Source organism: Pituophis catenifer, unplaced genomic scaffold (assembly GCF_029215685.1).
Source record: "Pituophis catenifer annectens isolate HBS135680 unplaced genomic scaffold, rPitCat1.0.hap2 SCAF_14, whole genome shotgun sequence".
NCBI classification, from domain to species: Eukaryota; Metazoa; Chordata; class Lepidosauria; order Squamata; family Colubridae; genus Pituophis; species Pituophis catenifer.
The window spans coordinates 15,338,282-15,358,700 of NW_027256894.1; the positions used below are offsets into that span (position 1 = coordinate 15,338,282).

General features: G+C 44.0%; 1 protein-coding gene across 2 annotated transcripts in view; it reads left to right on the forward strand.

Annotated features, from left to right (window-relative positions):
* Positions 1 to 20,419, forward strand: part of HDGFL3 (HDGF like 3) — a 45,391-nt gene that overhangs the window by 21,877 nt on the left and 3,095 nt on the right. For both annotated transcript variants that reach the window (XM_070953421.1, XM_070953420.1), the window contains exons 2-5: positions 7,975 to 8,051; positions 16,198 to 16,336; positions 17,790 to 17,948; positions 19,188 to 19,334. In XM_070953421.1, coding sequence (XP_070809522.1) covers positions 7,975 to 8,051; positions 16,198 to 16,336; positions 17,790 to 17,948; positions 19,188 to 19,334 — 522 coding nt within the window. The remainder of the gene's footprint in view (positions 1 to 7,974; positions 8,052 to 16,197; positions 16,337 to 17,789; positions 17,949 to 19,187; positions 19,335 to 20,419) is intronic.

A 20,419-nucleotide genomic window follows, 5' to 3' on the forward strand; every position in this document is an offset into this window, starting at 1 on the left:
CTTCTCTGTGGGGGCACCTACCATCTGGAACGAGCTCCCCCCAGAGATACGGAGGATCCCGGACATGCGCACGTTTCGTCGTGCTCTCAAAACTTTTTTATTTCAGCAGGCTGTCCTGGCCTAACTCTCCTCTTTTAAATTTTTAATTTGTTTGATTTTATAAATTGGGTGTTTTAATCTGTGTTTCGGCCAAAATATTTAATAATTTTAAGGGATTTTTAATATTTGTATTATCTGTATTTTATCTTGGCTGTTCACCACCCTGAGTCCTCCAGGTGTAGGGCGGTATAGAAATTTGATTAATAAATAAAAACTAGTACTATTAATAATCATTAGTTAAATTTATTGGCCACCCAAGTCCTGCAATAATAATAACTATTACTTAACCATCACTATGAATAATTGTAGCAATAATAACTAGTAAGTGGCCAAACTAGAAGAATTGGAAATCCCAAAACTTACGCCCTAAGGCAGGGGTCAGAAACCTGTGGTTCTTTCACCCCTCTGCTGTGGCTCCCTGTCACTCAAAATATGCGTCACAACCGCAAATGTGCGACACCCACCAGCACATGATTTATTGAGCTTTTCAATCACCGGTAGGCCAACCATGGATAAATCCAAGAAAAAAAATTTCCAGAAGAAAACAGAACATTTAATTCAACTATATATGCTAGTTTTGTGGCCGCTCAAGAAATAGTCAGGCACGGGAAAGGTTTTGTGGCTCCCGGTGTTTTCTTTTCTGTGGGAAACGGGTCCAAATGGTTCTTTGAGTATTTAAGGTTGCGGAACCCTGTCCTAAGGGCAATTGCAGCTATAATTCCACTTCTGTCCTTTAGTTATAAACTGGAATCTTTTGTGCCTTTGTAAACAACATCACATTAAAAGAGATCGTCTGTATGAAATATTCAGAAAAGGAGAAAAGCCAACCAGGATATAATTGTGCCAAATAGCTGGAAGTTATGTTTTTGTCCCAAAGCAAAGATTCTTGCCACAGTGTTTACCAACTGCTCACCTTCAAATGTTGAACTGTTAACAGTGGATCCAGCCTTTAACGGGTTTTGGGGGAAAAAACACTGAACAATTGAGTTCTCTTTTGGAGGAATGCATGTCACTGTCAGAACTCTGACCTATGGGTTCTTAAATTGTAGACTACCCTGTTTCCCCCAAAATAAGACATCCCTCGATAATAAGCCCAATCGGGCTTTTGAGCACATGGCAATAAGGCCAAGCGTTTATTTCAGGGTTCAAAAAAATATAAGACAGGGTCTTATTTTCAGGGAAACACGATATGTATTTATTTTTGGACATTTTCTTTCTTTTTTTAATATAAACATTCCATCTTCCCTTAAACAGTGTGTCATCTGGGTACAAATATCTTTGTGCAATAACCATCAAAATTTACAACAGCATTCATTACATTGATATTAATTCTCTGATCTTGCAATTGTAATATTGAATATAGTAAACCCATTCCTTTTTCCCTCTTAACATATCTTTTAACAAGAATCTAATAATAATATTAAGCATAATAATCCTAATAATCACAATCAGCATATTGTTTACACGTTTGCAACTTCCATTTTTATTCTCTAACCATTGATAAAATAGTTCCCGTATCGTATAATATTCCATTTGTTCTCTCTCCTTAATTGCAAGTGTTAATCTGTTCATTTCTGCACGTTCTAATATTTTCCCTAATCACCTTCTCATCAGTAGGGATCTCTTCACTTTTCCAATTTTGTGCAAAGGATTTGGACATTTTCAAAGTTGGGCTCAGGATGTTACATTGGTGGTTGGAAAGCGTGAACTCCAGCGTGAAGCACCCTCAAGAGATCAAGATTCACGCAGGCTTAAATGAGTTTTGAAGCTGAGAATTGAAGCTTAGAGCACAGAATCTACCTGTACAGCCTATATTACAAGAACCTTGAAAACATAACAGCATTTCTTCTTGCTTCCCTATACAAAAGGGAAGCATAGAGAAAGGCTGTCCCCCTTCCTTTCCGCTATACCCGTGATGGCGAACCTATGGCACACGTGCCAGACGTGGCACACACAGCCCTCTCTGTGGGCACAAACGCGCATCGCCAGCTGCTCCTAGGACTGAGGGGGAAAAAAATGACTGGTTCAAGGTCACCCAGCTGGCTTTGTGTCTAACATGGGACTAGAACTCCCAGTCTCTAGCCAGATGTCTTCACCACTACACCAAATGGGTTACCATACAGTCTGTATATGCCACTTCTATCATATGTGTAGAAAAACCAAGATAACCCTGAAGACCAATTCCCATTACATGTCATTCCTATGTTCTACGTTATATACCTTTACATTGTATCTTGCTTTATTACCAAGTGATGCTCACCCCCAAAATGCAGTTGACCAAGAGATGGCAGCAAAGGGTAGACACCTTAACTCTCTGATGCCATCTAGTGGTCATCTGGAAAGTTATCAGCCAAGTAGGGCAGAGGTGTCTCTTGCATATTGCTGCCCACACTGTCTCTTAACTGGCAGGGGTCCCCAAACCCTGGTCCATGGACAAGCACTGGTCTGCGGCATGCCAGCAACTGGGCCACGCAAACAAGCGAAGCCCCATCTGCAAGATGCAAGCACCACGCAAAACCACACCCCCTCTAGTCCACGGAAAAAACTCTCTCGGGAACCAGTCCTTAGCCCCCCCAATATTTGGGGGCCACTGCGTTTGTTTGTTTGTTTGTTTGTTTGTTTGTTTGTTTGTTTGTCAAACATGTACAAGATAGCAGGTATAAATATGAACAAGGACATGAATGAAGGAAATGAATACAAATATACAGTAGGATAGGGATGGTAGGACAGGGACGGTAGCAGTGGTGGGTTCCTCCTGGTTCAGCCCGGTTCGGCCGAGCTGGTAGCGGTGACGATGTGACGTCACCCAACCGGTTCTCTTTGTCCGGGAGCTGGGCCCTCACGTGCACGAAGAGAACCGGTAGTAAAGCCGGTTGGAACCCACCACTGGACGGTAGGCACGCGGGTGCGCTTATGCACGCCCCCTTTACGGACCTCTTAGGAATGGGATGAGATCCACGGTAGATGGTTGAAGGTTGAAGCTGTGAGTGTTTGAGGCTGTAACAATGGAATCAGGTAGAGCATTCCAGGCGTTGACCACTCTGTTGCTGAAGTCATATTTTCTGCAATCGAGTTTGGAGCGGTTTACCTTGAGTTTGTACCAATTGTGTGCCCGTGTATTATTGCGGTTGAAGCTGAAGAAGTCGTTGACGGGTAAGACGTTGTAGCAGACAATTTTGTGCACTATGCTTGGCTTGGACCCCAGGTGGTGCAGTTCCAGATTGTCCAAGGCCAAAATTTTCACCCAGGCTAGAACTAAGTCCTGTCCATGCTAAGGGTTTCATGAACTCCCCTCCCTCCTCAATCCTCCTAATTCTAACACCAATTCCCTTCTTCAGCAGCATGAGATCTATTTCTCCATCGTCTTCAGCCTCTGGTTAGATAAAGGCTATTATTTTCCCAAACAGTGGGAAGGTGGATGTATAAGGGGAGGAGAACCAACAAAGAGAATTTTGCTGCTTGGCGCCAACTCTAGCCTGCTGGTGGGGTTGTGTTACAGCCGGCACTTCGGCAGGAGTTTGTTTTCTTTCCCAAAGCAGCCAGCAGCGTGGGGGTTGTCGTGCGGCAGGGGTGAACACAGATGCTCGCCTGTCCCTCCTTTGTTCCTGCATCTCAGTGCCGGGGGTGGGGTGGGGATGGAGGGTGGGAGGCGGTTCTAAGTGGGCAACTCCCCCCACCCTCTTTCTTTCCCCTTTGGGTCCTGCAGCCAGTGAGAAGAATTGCCAACGCAGTCTCGGGAAAACAGAAACGGCCACGCGGAGCATAACTTGGCGTTGTGTAGAGAGGGATGCCAAGATTGCCACCGAATCTGTCTGGCCGAGGCTGCGCGTGCCCTAATTGTTTTCATTTCCCACCCACCCCCAGCTGATTCCAAGTGGAATTCATACCAGAGTGGAATTCCTCTTTTGTGTTAAAAAGATACAACGAGCCGCAGAGGGCAGAGGGAGCGAGTGTCCGTGCTTGAATAAAAGGCCCACATTTTTGTTTTCCATTTTACAAGGAATATTAATGCTTGGGTCGGGCCCGAGTTGGCCAGGTTGCTTTTCTGCCATGATTGGGCAGGGGAAATGTCACTCCCATGGTGACAATGCAGAGGTCCCTCCTCCAAATTTATATTCCAAAAGAGGAGTCGTCTTGCATTGCCCTGCGTCGATTGGCAGCTCCACCGCCCTCCACCGCACACTCCCCTCCCTTCCTCCAGCTTCTCCTGTCGCTGATACAAAGGGACATCAGCTGCCTTTGCCTTTTCCTGCACACACCATTTAACCACAACGGGAAGGGTGGAGAGAGCCGTATTCTCCAGCCTGGCCCCGAATAGAGTGAGACTCTGGAAATTCCCGAACAAGATTGAACTGGGAATCCTGAACCTGGAAATTCTAAGACCTTCACGAAGAGGTTGGGAAGACACAAAATTGTGTGTCTTTTGCCTAATGACATTGACACACTCACATTGTCTTCTACATTGCACAATATGGCAGGGCCGTGGTCCTTTCTAATGTCAGAAGCAAACATAATTTAAAGGAAGCAGATGCTTCATCCTTCAGGGTTGTTAAAATTGGTACCCCCCCCGCCCAAATGAACCAGAGCAAAAGGGGCTCCTGATGGATGTTTACTTAAATGTTAATCCCAGTGAGATTGGTGTAGTTGCCCCACCACCCCAAACTCTGCCGTTTGCAACACTCTTTCCCCCGAGATCTGGCATGCCCCTGTTCTCCTGCTTCCAAAAAGCTTTAAATGCCTCGTTTTTCCTACAAAGGAGCCTTGGTAGTACAGTGGTTTAATGCACCCTGTAATTAACACAGTTGCCTGCAATTTCTGCAGGTTCGAATCTCGCCAGGCTCAAGGTTGACTCAGCCTTCCATCCTTTCTAAGGTAGGTTAAATGAGGACCCAGTTTGTGGGGGCAATAAGCTGACTTTGTATAAATATACAAAGGTATGAAGGCTATTGCTTAACACATTGTAAGCCGCCCTGAGTCTCCGGAGAAGGGCGGCATATAAATCAAATAAAAAATAAAAAAATAAAAATAAAAACAAATCATGCGTTAGTATAAGGCTGGAAGCTCTGCGGTTTGCAGAGTTCTCGGTGCTCTCTCAACTTGGTTGTTTTCTTGCAAATGCTTCATTATCCGACTAGGTAACACTTTCGTCTTTATAAACAAAGAGCAAAACCCACCGCCTTCTAGCACTGATGATGCTAGCTAGTTGGGTAATGAAATGCCTGCAAGGAAATAGCCATACACTCTGAGGGCTCCGAGGACTTCACTGTTCAACCCCCGAGCTACAAATACTCATTTCTTGTGGATGCTGTACAATTTGTTGGGTATGTGGAGATGTGTTGTGGTTTGGAAACCAGGAAGAGTTTATTTGCTTATTTGTTTTTAGTTCATTTGTTGGGGGGGGATGTTGGGGGTTTTTTTTATGCTTTTTACAATCTTTATTGTTTTGTGCTTACGAGCCACTCTGCCCTACACAATGTCAACTTGCAAAGCTTTCGGAAACTTCACACACAAATCTTTTAAATAAACAAACAGTGAGCCAATTTAGGAAGCGCGGACCTGCTTATTAAAAACATTATTTTTTAAAGGAAACCTTCTTAAGTGAATCTGCCAAGTGGAAAAAAGGAGGAGCTTGCCACTGTAAAAATGGAATAAAAATTTCCAATTTTGCAAAAGGCATTTTAGTTGCATTTTTGGCCTCTGGGCTGTGGTGTTGTTGTTTTTTTTCTTGTTTTTTTTTAAAGCGTGAAATTCTAGCCTTTGCTTGGGAGTCTTCCCACTTACTTTTTGAGTGTAGTGGTGGGTGCAGTAACTGCTGCCGTTGTGTTGTCAAGCAATCATATCATATTATTGTTATGTCATACTAGCGAGCAAATGGCTGTTTGTAAGGAAACACCTTTAAAAAAACCCCACAGAGCCATGGAAAATTTCCTCTCCGTTTTTAAACCCTTAGATGCTTAAGCAATTATTTTCATCTTTGGGGGTGGCTCAACAACATGCCGCAAACATGTTGCTAGTCCTTAATCAACTTCCTAGCAATTTTATATTTATTTTAGCTTTTTTCCACAAGAGTTTAGAAAGGCCTGCCGATCCCTGTCCCCTGAGCTTCAACCTAATAGGGTGGGTTCTAAATTTTTTTACTACCGGTTCTGTGGGGGTGGCTTATTTTGTGGGGGTGGCTTGATGGTCATGTGACAATTCTTTAGGATTTAGCAGAGGTACTGGTCTACCAGGCTTTTAACCGCTTGCAGAGCTGTACCGGTCTACGCATTTGTTCTTGGAGCGTCCCGGTCTACTCATTTGTTTTTGGAGGCATTGGTCTACCCCAGTGCCTCCAAGGAGTGGGAAGGGAATGGGGATTTTGCAGTATCCTTCCCCCAGGAGTGGGGAGGGAATGGGGATTTTGCAGTATCCTTCCCTCAGGAGTGGGGTGGAAATGGAGATTTTGCAATATCCTTCTCCCAGGAGTGGGGTGGGAATGGAGATTTTGCAATATCCTTCCCCCAGGAGTGGGGAGGGAATGGGGATTTTGCAGTATCCTTCCCCTGTTACGCCCACCAAGCCACACTATGCCCATCAAGCCACGCCCACAGAACCGGTAGTAAAAAAAATTTGAATTTCACCACTGGTGTCAAGTGAGGGCCTTGTGATATTGTGATGGCTCAGCTGTGAGTCATCAGTGAGTCTTGTAACTCTTACATCACTGTAGCTCTTGCATCACATATTCTCGGAATTGTGGGGATAAAATCACGGGAAGACCCCCATAGGAACTGTCCAGAGTTGTCAGGCTGGAGAAATGGACAGGTATGAATATGGGATACCTTGTTTTGGGATTATTTTTTAGAAGGAAAGAATGGAATGGAATGGAAGCTTATAAATAAAAATAGACCTCTTTTCTTTTAACTTATCCTACAGGAAGTCTTTTTTTTATATAAAAGATTTGGGCATTTTTTTCTCTTGAAGGCTTCTAGGCACAATTCATACTTCTGGTTATTACCTATAAAAGTTTATACTGTATTAGTGTTTTTCAAATTTAGCAACTTTAAGACGTGTAAGACGTGCTGGCTAGGAAGTTATGGGAGTTGAAGTCTACCTATCTTAAAAGTTGCAAGTTTGAAAAGCCCTGGACTATACAGTGTAGAGGATGGTGCCTTGAGGAACCCTGTATCCAAGCAGAATCTGTTCATCCTGGTAAGACATCAAGAGAAGACAAGACATTGCAAAGTAGACCAACTCACAAAACAGCTGTGGCAGGGATTCTAAGCACTGTTTTAGGGTAGAATAATAGACTCTTACTTATTTATTCCATTTTTAATCTTTGCCGCTTTGAGATGACCAAGAAAGAAAGGCTGGATTAAAAACGGAATAAATAAGTAAGAGTCTATTATTCTACCCTTAAAACAGTGCTTGGAATCCCTGCCGTGGCTGTTTTGTGAGTCGGTCTACTTTGCAACATGGTGTAGTAGTTAGAATGCAATATTGCAGGCTAACTCTGCTGACTGCCAGCAGTTTGGCAGTTCAATTCAAGGTTGACTCAGCCTTCCATCCTTCCAAAGTTGGTGAAATGAGGACCCAGATTGTTGGGGGGGCAAGATGCTGACTCTGTAAACTGCTTAGAAAGAGCTGTACAGCACTACGAAGCGGTATATAAGTCTAAGGGCTATTGCTATTCATAACCTGATGTGCCCACTTCCTGTTTTCTCACAACTACCTTCTCACAACTACACACAACCGGCTCTCAGTCTTAGGGTCTGCTACACTGAACCTGCATTTGAATAGCTCTTCCCATTGTCCATTGCTCTGTCTATGCTGTTTGAGTAGTGTGATTCCTTTTATTGGACATTTATTGATGGATCGTTCTTTCTCTTTGACTGACAGATTGATGAACTCCCTGAGGGAGCTGTGAAACCTCCAGCAAATAAATATCCCATCTTCTTTTTTGGGACTCATGAAACGTAAGTGAGAAAATTCTGCAGTAGACCTTTTAAGGGGCTCTGGTGTTTAAGCATCTCCTTATTTATTTATTCGATTTATTTGCCGCCCATCTCATTTCGAAGCATAGTAGGAGGTGCGAAACATTTTGAATATAAAGTAGTCCTCAATTTATAACTGGCTGCTTACAGACCGTTCGAAGTTAAAAAGAACCTCCTCAGGGATACTTACCACCAAGTTCCAAAGTTCCGACAGCTCTGACTCGTAATTATGACCATTTGCTGCATTCTGCAATTACATGACTGCTTCATTGATGTTTTGCTGAAAAACGGCATTTATAAGCCAGTGGTTAGAGTGCAATACTGCAGGCTACTTCTGCTGACTGCCGGCTGCCGGCAATTTGGCAGATCGAATCTCACCAGGCTCAAAGGTTGACTCAGCCTTCCATCCTTCCGAGGTGGGTAAAATGAGGACCCAGATTGTTGGGGGCAAGAGGCTGACTCTGTAAACTGCGCAGGGGATTATGGGAGCAAGAGGGCGCTCCCATGTGATGCCTTTCCTGCGTGAATTGCATTGGCTTCCAGTGGTCTTCCGGGTGCGCTTCAAGGTGTTGGTCACCACCTTTAAAGCGCTGCATGGCATCGGACCTGGGTATTGGCGAGACCGCCTTCTGCCGCCGATAGCCTCCCACCGACCAGTACGCTCCCACAAAGAGGGATTCCTCAGGGTGCCGTCAGCCAGGCAATGTTGGCTGGCGACCCCCAGGGGGAGGGCCTTCTCTGTGGCAGCACCTGCCCTCTGGAACGATTTGCCCCCCGGAGATACGAAGGATACCAGATCTCCGTGCCTTTCGCCATGCCCTAAAAACTTTTATTTTCCATCAAGCAGAGCTGGCATGAACCCCCCCCCCTTTTTTTTTAGCTCTTTTTAGCTTTTTAGCTTTTTAAGTGTAAATTGGGTTTTAAATTGGATTGTTTTAAACTGTGGGCCAAAGCTGTATAATTCTTTTAATTGATTTTAAATTTTGTATAGGTATGTTTTTTATCCTTGGCTGTGCACCGCCCTGAGTCCAATAGGAGAAGGGCGGTATATAAATTGAAATAATAATAATAATAATAATAATAATAATAATAATAATAATAATAATAATAATAATAATAATAATAGAAAGGGCTGTAAAGCACTGTAAAGCAGTATATAGGTCTAAGTGCCATTTGTTTCTGGTTTTCAGCAAAACTCACCCATGGCAAACAATTGGATAATTGGTTTTGCTTAACTATCATGGCATTTCCTTAACAACCACTGCAGAAATGGTTATAAAATCAGGTCACATGGGTAACCCTCTTTACGACTGTCATGATTTATGACCATAATGGATGGGCTCCTTTACAGTCATAAGCCAAGAAATACTTGTACATTTTGCACATCCTGAAAGGGGCTCTTCTTCTGGTATTATTGGAAATGTTCTCGGGTTATCCGTCTCAGAAGCCATCCAAAGGGTCTAACAGAGCTCAGAATTCTTCCAGTCTTGTTGGAAAACCATCAGAGTTGCTTGGAACACAAATCAGCTTGAAAGATTTCACCACGTTCAAAAATAATTTGCAGCTCTGCATGCTTACGAAAGTTCCTTTTCTTTTCTTTTGCTGTGATCTCAGACTGGATCGCAGCTGCATCAAGAGTTTCCTGCTTTTTTCCTGTTTTCTAAGTGTTGGGAGGAAGGGTTATGATTATTAGCTGCCTAATTGCCCCCTTGAATAATCTTTTCCTAATTGTGATCGGGGCACTTCTCTTCCCAAAAGGGGGAGGTTTTAATGACCTGTTTCCTTCAACTGCAGTATTTTTCGCTTTGCATTATTTTATGGCAACGTATGAAAAAGCAAAATAATAATAATAAAAAAAAAAATGCAAGGACACCCGTAATTACAGCCTTTCTGTTCTGCCTTCCCCATTTGAACAGACAGAGAGCAATTAAGAGGGTATGCATTCATTCAACGGGTCAGACCTTCAGATCCAGGAAATTCAATTCATTTGGGGGGGTGGGGGTGGGGTGGAGAGTCAAATGAGACTTTAAAAAAAAAACAGTGTAGAAAGATATTGGTCATCCCCGTCACTTAAGGAAAAGGCATGCCTTTGCAACTTTTTGATTCAGGGGTTCAAATTCAAAAATTTTAGCAAGGGGTTCTCTGCCCGGTTGCTGGGTGGGCGTGGCCTAGTCGGCCTCATGCACCATGGCGGGGGGGGGCATTTTTTGACCTTCCCGGGCTTCGGAGGCTTTCCTCAAGCCTCCATGAGGGTGAAAACGGCCTCCCCAGGCTCCGGAGGCCCTCTGGAGGCAGGAAGCAGGCCCGTTTCCGGCCTTCCCAAACTTCTGGTAGGCCTCTTTTTCACCCTCCCCGAGCCTCCACCTGCGGCCTGCACTTACCTACATCCAAAACGGGCCGTGTGGGGACTCCTGGGAGGGGCGGGGTGGGCATGGCCAGCCAGAGTGGGATTTGGGGGTTCTCTGAACTGCACAGAATCTTAGCTAGAGGTTCTCTCGAACCCCTGTGAACCCCCAGCAGCCCCCCCCCCCTGCTTTGATTGCATCTGATGAAGTGAGTTGACGGTCATGAAAGCTTATGCGCCTTTTCATACGAGAGGTTAGTCAGAAAAGATGCTATCAGACTCTTTTATTTTTGCCTCCCCCACCCAGAAAGTACAGCAGTTCAGAAGTAAAAGCGCGAAAGCGGCCCTCGCTGTAGCCTGTCATAAAAATACCTCACGGCTAAAGGAAAAGGTCAGAGACGGGATAGTCTCTGAGCACAGCATCAGCCACGGTTTCTGCTGCTTTCTGCAGCGGCAATGGCTCTGCTGCGGTGCTCAGCCTGCGGAGTCATGACTGTTTCCTTGGCAATGGTTTAGCAGACACTGTCATAGAGGACTTGATTGGCAAGAGTAGACCGTGTCTCGTGAGTCACCGGATAAACACTGCTCCACAAATCACGATAGCATCCAGATGACCACCAAGAAATGTTCACAGGCCAGGCTGAGTAAACAAGGATTCCGTAGAGTTCTGTCATCGTGATATTTGCTTTTTGTGCGGCCCGTCTTTGATCTGCAGCTGAACAGATTTAGCAGAATGTATGATTTCAAGCAACCTGCAAGAAGCGAAGAGACCCAATGTGGTGTAGTTATGAAGGCATCAGGCTAGAAACCGGGAGACTCTGAGTTCTAGTCCTGCCTTAGGCATGAAGCCAGCTGAGTCACCTTGGGCCAGTCAGTTTCTCTCAGCCCTATGAAGGAGGAGGCAATGGCAAAATACTTCTGAAAAACCTTGCCAAGAAAAGTTCAGGGACTTATTCAGGCCGATATCTTCAAAACTTGGCAAGGAGTCTCTGAGAGTCACGAACCAATTAAGCGAACTAATTGTCTCCTGCAAACTCCCCTCCCCTTTCGCTCCTCTTTTATTCCCTATGGGAGGGGCCATTCACCGTCCACCTGTGGCTTTACTCCTGAGTCGACCCTTGTTCCTTAGCTGTTCCCTTCTCCTGGCAGCTCTGCATATGCCCACACTGGGAACAGGCTCCAGTTGTTCTTCTGCCCCACTGATGTCTGACTCCTAAGGCAGCTGACAACTGTCAGATGGCCCTGACCCCCTCTCTGCCTCTGACGCAGAGCCCTCATCAGAGCCTTCCCCAGACTCCAGGACTGGCCCATGTTCCTCCCCAACGTCCTCACTGTCTTGAGTCTGCCACCAGCTCCGCTGGTAGGCCACAACAACAAGAGAGAAAAAATTATAAGAAGCCGAAAATAAATTTTAGTGAATGATCCTAAGTCAGAGGAGGAAGCAGCAACAACAACAGTAAACAAGAGTGCAGAACTTGGATCTCTCCAGATGTTACTTCTCTGCCGCTCCCGCTCTCCTTAACTTCATGTGAAACTAAACAGCCATCATAAATCAATATGTCAGATTCTGCTTTCCTTTGGATGACAAGAAACCAGCTGGATTGCATGCCAGAAGCTGGAATTAAACAGAGTTAGCTAGAGGAAAATCTATATATGCAACCAAGCAGGGGTGAAATACTCCTGGTTCAGACCGGATCGCCTGATCCGGTAGCGATGGCGATGGGTGGTTCGGAAAACCGGTAGCAAAAATCCCTGTCCCCCCCCCCCCCCATGCCCAGCAGAGCCGCACAATCATCAGAGGCTTTTTTCTATTATTTTTAAAAGCATTTTTTCTACAACCTCTTTGGCCAAAAAAATGCTTTAAAAAGTAAAAAAAAAAAAAAAAAGCCTCTGATGATCGTGCGGCTCAGGCGGGATCATCAGAGGCTTTTAAAAGAAAAAAAAGCCTCTGCCGATCAAGCAACTCAGCTGGGATCATCAGAGGCTTTTAAAAGCATTTTTTTTACAACCTCTTCGGCTGAAGAGGTTGTAGAAAAAATACTTTTAAAAGTAAAAAAAAAAAAAAAAGCTGGCCGTGCTCACCCAGTCACATTACCCACCACCACCAAGCCACACCCACAGAACCAGTAGTAACAAATTTTACATTTCGCCACTGCAACCAAGCCATAGTTAGACAATCATTCTTGATTGAAAGGGGGGGGGCGGTCGCTTCCCTTTTTCTGTCTTCTAAAAATGTATAAAGAAGAGAGGTTTCTGAATATGTACAGATGGTGTTCTCTTCACTGGTGAATAACCGCAGGAGAAGGGCAGGGGAGATCAAGGCAATCATCAGTGTCTTCCTAGCCAAGTGGTGACATGAACGGAATGCTATGTGATGGACCAGTACTGTGTTGCAATGAGTTGGCGAGTGCTTTTTATGTCTCTTCACCACAGGAGGGCAGATCTTCCTAAACTTTTAACCGTAAGAGAGCTGCAGTTGTTTACAGGAAAAGAAACACATGATTCCTTTCTATTTAGGAAACGCATTTCTCTCCGCTAAGTTGATGAGAGCACAATTTGACAATTAGAGCATTTGTTCTGCCTTTGGAGCACTCCTGACTAATAGCTAAGATGTCAGCCGTTCAGTAGCATTGCCTGGTGGCAGCAGAGAAATGAACACAGAGAAGAGCATGGCCGAATGATGCCACGGGAGCTAATCAGTGGTGGGATTCAAGTAATTGTAACAACCGGTTCTCTGCCCTAATGATTTCTTCCAACAACCAGTGTGCCAAACTGCTCAGAAAGTTAACAACCGGTTCTCCCGAAGTGGTGTGAACTGGCTGAATCCCACCTACTAGAGCTAATGTACCAAATGGTGCAGTAACCCAAGATGTAGGATCAGTTTGCGTCCCCAAGACACGATGTGCGAAATTCGGGGATAAACGAACGCCCTACTGAACATGTCTTCGCAATTCAACTCTCAGCTTCAAGAAATCAGGAATGAAGGCTGTTCAAATGAGTGCAAGTTTATTTCATGCTAGCTCTCTACAAGTATCTGAACTACCCAAGGTCAAGGCAAATTGACAGTAGATAGGAGTCGACGAATTCAAAGCGGCCCAGAGTTACATCTCTTGTGGGCGTGAAGGGACTTCAAACTGATGACATGCTTGACCCCTCCCTCAGCTTGGTCATGTCCTACATCATGGGTGTCAAACTCAATTTCATTGAGGGCCGCCTCAGGGAGCCGGGCTAGATCAGGCCGAAGCCACACTGGCCTGATGTTTCCTCTTCGCATTGGGTAGACTGGGCCAAAGTGACACAGCCCGGCCCCTTACATTTTCCAGGACGGCCACACAAGCCGGATCCGACTACATCATTGGCCAGATCCAGCCCGCGGGCCTTGTGTTTAACACACCTGTCCTACATCAACAGCATTTACAGTAGTTGTCAGTTTTCGAGGTCGTCTCAAATAAATTGCATTTCAAACAAAGTCTTTGATGAAAAACTCCCATTTATTAAGCACGACATTCTAACTTCGACTCCATCGCAACCAACACTGACTTCCTGACCCCAAAACCTCCCTTTCCTTTCCCCACTCCTCTGCACTCATTGGCCATCTTCCAAGTCACTCTACCCCTAATCTACTGCTCCAGCTCAAAGGAATTTCCCCCCTCCCATCCCATCTCCTAGGGGATATTATCTCCAGGGAAAATAAGTAGGTGAAAAGTCAAACGTCCCTTTCCAGACACCTCCTCTTCTCCTTCTTATGTCAGCACTACAGTAAATGCAGCTTGAAGTGCTGACAGTAGTAAGGGCTAAACGAGCCATTCGCCATCCTGTGTTAACGGGCTGACATGAGTAACTCGGTGTCAGGGCCATATTAAATTGTGTTATACCTGCAGTTAGCAATTATGTAAATGATTTATTTTTTTAAAAAAAAAACTTGTAAGCAGGGAGCCCCAGGGCTTTGAAATGCTGCTGTATAGAACTTTGTAAGACCTGGCACAGTTTGGAGAGCTACGATGGTTATGTAGATAAGCTTTACCCTCAATGAAGTTTGCAGCCACTTAGAAAACTGGGATCACAGAATGTTGGCTAATCTCAAAGTTATGGCTGGTTGGTGCCTGAATCTCAAGTCTGCAATTGTGGAAGAAAAACAGTGACAAATCACTTTAATGTCATTTCCCCGAAGCCTACAAGAGTGTATTCCTGTAACCATCAAGAATCAAGCTCAGGTCTTTTCCATTTTTTTAAAAAAAATTTTTTATTAAACAGTTTGTCTTTAAAAACAACACAAAAAACAATCACGCATAGATAAAAACAAAACATGTCAAGACATAACGTATTGAACATTACATAACATTAATGGTAATTTTACAGCATTTTGTACCAACTTACGTACTTTGCTTTTTGCTACTCAATAGTAGAATAATCGCATTATTCCAACTATATATATATATATATATATATATATATATATATATATACATACATGTATATGTATATGTATATGTATATGTATATGTATATATGTATATAGGTGTCAACTTGCAAAGCTTTCAAGTTGCCATGAGCAGGAAGGAGGGAGAACTGATAGAGCTGATTGATTTCCCTAACTGAAGTGCATTCCATACATTCTTCCTGACCGCAATCAGAAGGAGGGTGTTGGATTTCACAGCCAGCCAAAGTGGTTAATTGGAGAATGTGATTTATGACATATGAAGTTCGGCTCATGGCTCATGAATTAATTAGGGCATCTTTTGGAAACTTCACAGTAGGTCTTTGGTTATTCGGGTTTTCTCCCGTGTAAAAGTAGAAGTGTCTTGGCGACGTGTATACATACATACATACACACACACACACACACACACATATATATATATATACATATGTGTGTGTGTCTTTTTCTTTTTCGTAGGCTTTTATGTGCATATTCTTTCTAGCCAGGTTTTACCTATGTAAACTAAGTTGTTTTGTAGCTCTGGTTGTGTGAAATCTCATTCACAAGCTTCAGGGCTTTTTTTCTCTGTTGACAAACTGCAACTCTCTCCCAGAGAGCAACACAGAGTTGCAGTTTGTCAACAGAGAAAAAAAGCCCTGAAGCTTGTGAATGAGATTTCACACAACCAGAGCTACAAAACAACTTAGTTTACGTAGGTAAAACCTGGCTAGAAAGAATATGCATATATATATATATATATATATATATATATATATATATATATATATATATATATATACACACACACACACACACACACACACACACACATACATACATACATACATACATACACACATTATAATATTAATTGTTCTTATCTACACATCTTATCTACACAGGTTGTCTTTTCTATCCCACTAGTGTTCTAAATATGGATAGGTATCCTTTGGTCTTCTCCATTTTGAGTATAATATCCACAGTGATATTATAAATCTCCCAGAATTCCCCATGTTAGATGGGGATGTGTGTCACAGAATATATCCGGAATGTGCAAAGCAGGGAAAAGCTGGTTAACTCTGATTTCTGAATGGAGAAAAAAAAATCAATGGCAGATGTTATATTTTTCCTCCAAAGGCCACCAAGCGGCTCATCTTTCAAAGGCCTAACCACGGATTAAGTGATGAGGTGATGTTCACACACCATGGGTTTGATGTGGTATCTGAACTGAGCCACCGTTGGCCTATCCAACAAAAGGGGATCTGCGTGCCATTTTCCTCTGGTTAATGAATAACACATGTCTGTAAAGAATACGGATTATCATTTGATCTGTCATTTGATCCTATCCTTTCTTTCAACTGCAGGGCATTTCTGGGGCCTAAAGACCTCTTCCCTTACAAAGAATATAAAGACAAGTTTGGAAAATCAAACAAACGAAAAGGGTTTAATGAAGGCCTGTGGGAAATCGAAAACAACCCGGGTGTCAAGTTTAGTGGATACCAGGTAAAAAAAAACAAAGGACTTCCTTTTCTATCTTTTACCGCCCAATTCCCCACTCCTTCCTTTTGCCAATATGTGATAGTGAGGACTGAAGGCAAAATTTGTGTAGCCAAAACGTTTGGTTTTTGAGCCCTTCTCTTGTGAGGTTTTGCCTAAGCAAAGTCACAAAAATGACTACTGTGTTTTTTGGAGTATAAGATGCACCTTTCCTTCCCCCCCCCCCACTAAAAGGGGGTGAAAATTTGGGTGCGTTTTATACACCGAATGTAGCCCCGCCCACCCTTTGGCCTCTGCTTCCCAGCAATTTACCTCCTTGCAGCAAGCAGCAAGAAGAAACAGCCCATTCAGCACAGCCTAATTAGCACAAGTTGATTGTCCATTGGATCGGCCTCCCCACTCTCAGCTGTTTCAGGCTGCAGGGATTGCCATTGCCTATTGCTGCGCAGGTCTCTGCTGCTTGCTGCAAGGAGGTAAATTGCTGGGAGCAGATTTTTTTCCCTTTGTGCTAATCAAGCTATGCTGAAAACGAAAATGAAAGTAAAGCAGGCTGTTTGCTGCAATGAGGCAAAATTGCTGGGAGGCAGAGGCAGATTTCTTTTTCTTGTTTTCCTCACCAAAAAAGGTAGGTGCGTCTTATAGTCCGGAGTGTCTCGTACTCCGAAAAATATGGTAAGTAGGATTTTATACAACTGGAGAAAGGATCTTACCAGGCATGATGCTGTCTACCACCCAGTGTGTAAGGAGCCTTACTGAGTTGAGATCAAAGCTTGCATCTTCTTCAGGTTGCATCATTGGTATACAGGTAGTCCTCAATTTACAACCATTTATTTAATGACCGCTTGAAATTACTCCGGCGGTGAAGAAAAAGTGATTTATGACTTTTTCACACTTAAAACTATTGCAACCTCCCCTTGGTCATGTGATCAGAATTCAGACGCTTGGCAACTGGCTTGACTTTGGGACGGTTGCAGTGTCCCAGGGTCATGTGATCAACTGTCAGAGTTCCAAGTAACATACTTGTAGCAAACAAAACTCCAAGGCAGGTAAATTCTTCAAAGAATAAGTTTATTGGATATGTCATATTAGCACAAACTGGTGAAAAACCGTCTCTGAGTATTCCCACAGTTTTCACCTAATTAAAAATAAAAGTTTTTCACTTTCTCAAAACAATCAGTCACATGGTCCAATCAGGATACTGTCCAGTTGCTAGGTGACACCAGTCCCCTCCTCCTGAGCACTGCAGGAATGTCCTTGGTTCTCAAGAGAAAGAATCTTGTTTTGACTACAAACCCCAACTATCTCTATTCCCCCCCTCCCTATCCCTCTGCTCCAGTGTGTCAGCGCTGAAGTCTCAAAATGGCCTCAGTCAGGCCAGCTTCAGGGCTGACATCAACTTTTGCACAAACTGTTACCAAACAAACCTAGTCGAGGTCTAATTATTGGTTTTATTCCCAAGGCTATTCAGCAACAGAGCTCCTCAGAAACCGAAGGTGAAGGAGGGAACACGGCAGATGCTAGCAGCGAGGAAGAAGGGGATCGGGTAGAAGAAGATGGAAAAGGCAAAAGGAAGAATGAAAAAGCGGGCTCAAAACGGAAAAAATCTTACACTTCAAAGGTAATTCATGAAGCTCTCACTTACGACCTGGAGCTGTTTTGATTTATAGCAGGAGTTTCCAACTTGGCAACTTTACGACTTACGGAGTTCAATTCCCAGAATTCCTCAGCCAGCCATGCTCGGAGTTGAAGTCCCCAAGTCTTAAAGTTGCCAAATGTTTCCCAGCTGCCTTTAAGTCAAGGATGAGTTTTTAAAATCTGCTTTCCAGAATTGTTCTTCAAGTTGCTGGTGTGTAATTTTTGTCTGCGATGATATAAAAAATAAAGAAAACACGATCAAAGTTAAGGTTGGCTACTTCACAATCCTAATTCATCCTAATCCTCACCTCCCTCCCACTGTAACATACACAATTATTCACAGATTCTTAACTTTAGGAAAGAGTAAGGCCAATGATATATAAATATGCCATGGTTTTAAAAAGGGCCACCCAGATGTGTAAATCTAAGCGGAGGGAAGGCATTTGCGAGGTGGCACAGTGGTTAGGATGCAGTACTGCAGGCTACTTCTGCTGACTGCCGGCTGCCTGCAGTTTGGCACTTCAAATCTCACCAGGTTCAAGGTTGACAGCTTTCCATCCTTCCGAGGTGGGTAAAAATGTCAAATTGTTGGGGGCAATAGGCTGAGTCTGTAAACTGCTTAAAGAGGGCTGAAAAGCAGTGTGAAGTGGTATATAAGTCTAAGTGCTATTAGGAAGGAAAGGAGAAGGAAGGAAGGAAGGAAGATGAAGGAAGGAAGGAAGGAAGGAAGGAAGGAAGGAAGGAAGGAAGGAAGGAAGGAAGGAGGAAGGAAGGAAACCAAGAAGGAAGCTGTGGTGACGCAATGGTTAGAACGCAGTATCACTGGCTAATTCTGCCTACTGATAGGAGTTCGAGCCTGACCTGTTCAAGGTTGATTCAGCCTTCCATCCTTTCGAGGTCAGTAAAATGAGAACCCAGATTGTTGGGGGCAATAAGCTGACTCTAAATTACTTAGAGAGGGCTGTAAAGGACTGTGAAGCAGTATATAAGTCTAAGTGCTATTGCTGTTTGGGAAGGGAAAGGATGGAATGATTAAGAATAAAACTCCTTTCCTACCCCAGGAAACAAGCCGATGCATTTGTAATTAAACCCAAGAATAGTCGTCTTGATACCCTTAACCAGAACTTAACAATTTATTTATACTAAGCTATATAGCTTGGGAAAATAGCTTTGGTTTTACTTTTTGTTTTGTTTTGTTTTTTTCTTGATGGACGTCCCCTAGAAATCTTCCAAGCAATCAAGGAAATCTCCCGAAGACGAAGATGATAAGGATTGCAAAGAGGAAGAAAATAAGAGTAGCTCTGATGCCGGTGAAGCAGGCAACGACACACGAAACACTTCTTCAGACTTGCAGAAAACTAGTGAAGGGGTAAGGCCTTAGGATTCCTTCCGAAGCTGTGTGATTTTAAATAGAGACATGGAGGGCAGGGGGCCGGGTCCATCTGTCTTTTTCAGCCCAGTACAATTGACAGCAAGCTGTAACCTCCAAATTTCACAGCCAGCGAATTTAAGAAGTTTACTTTATTTTATTTTTTTAAAATCCAATTCAAATTTTAAAGTATTTAGTCTTTTTACCATATCTCCATGATTAGTTCCCTTAGTTATGTTCCAAAATTGGTTGTTTCTCGGGTCTTTGTCTCTTTAAGGTTACAGTTTAAAATTTTTTCCAAAGCCCCTTTGTTGCACAGCCGCTGTTTTAGGCTAGGGGTCTTCTAAATATTAATATTGCTCCAAACGTTGTTGCAAGCCTGGGTTGTTGTCACTCACCCGGCTTCAGAGAGCTCCGTTTTACTCTGCTTTCCTCCAGCACTTTGCTTAGTCCGGTTGTCCCAGCTTCATGGCAGCCGCCATGGCTGCCGCCCCCCGCCGCCGACTCGCAGAGGGTTCCCTCTGACCTCCAAGGAACTTGCCTGTTCCTCTTGGTCGTCCGAGGCACCTCTCCTTTTCCCCCGTCCCTGCAGGACGGTTCTGGTCCGAAGACCCATCAGCGGTGGTTCGGCAGCTGAGTGCCGAAAAGGTCATGTGGAAACGTCACGCGCGTTTGTGCACACTTGTCGGGGCCGTGCTCTGCATAAGCCAAACTTCCGGGTTCTACCGCACATGCACGCCTGATGATCAGCTGGCTGGCGTGCATGCTCACACCGGGTTTCAGCACTGCCACACATGTGCGAAGGACAGCTGATCGTCACACATGCATGCACGCCAGAAACCCGGAAGACAAACAGGCAAGGCCGTGCATGCCGGACGACTTGGCTTCACGTGCCATTTTGGGCATGCATTTTTCAGCTTCTCAAGCATGATCTCTGGGTGAACTGGTCAAGAGGTCCTTTATTTTAACCCATTAAGAGGAAAGTCCAGGGGTCCAGAGTAGTTTCTGAATGTGCCATTCCACACAGTTGCTTTGGCTCTTCTTGAAACTCTGTACATAGACAGTTGAGAGTCCTCTCTCAGTAG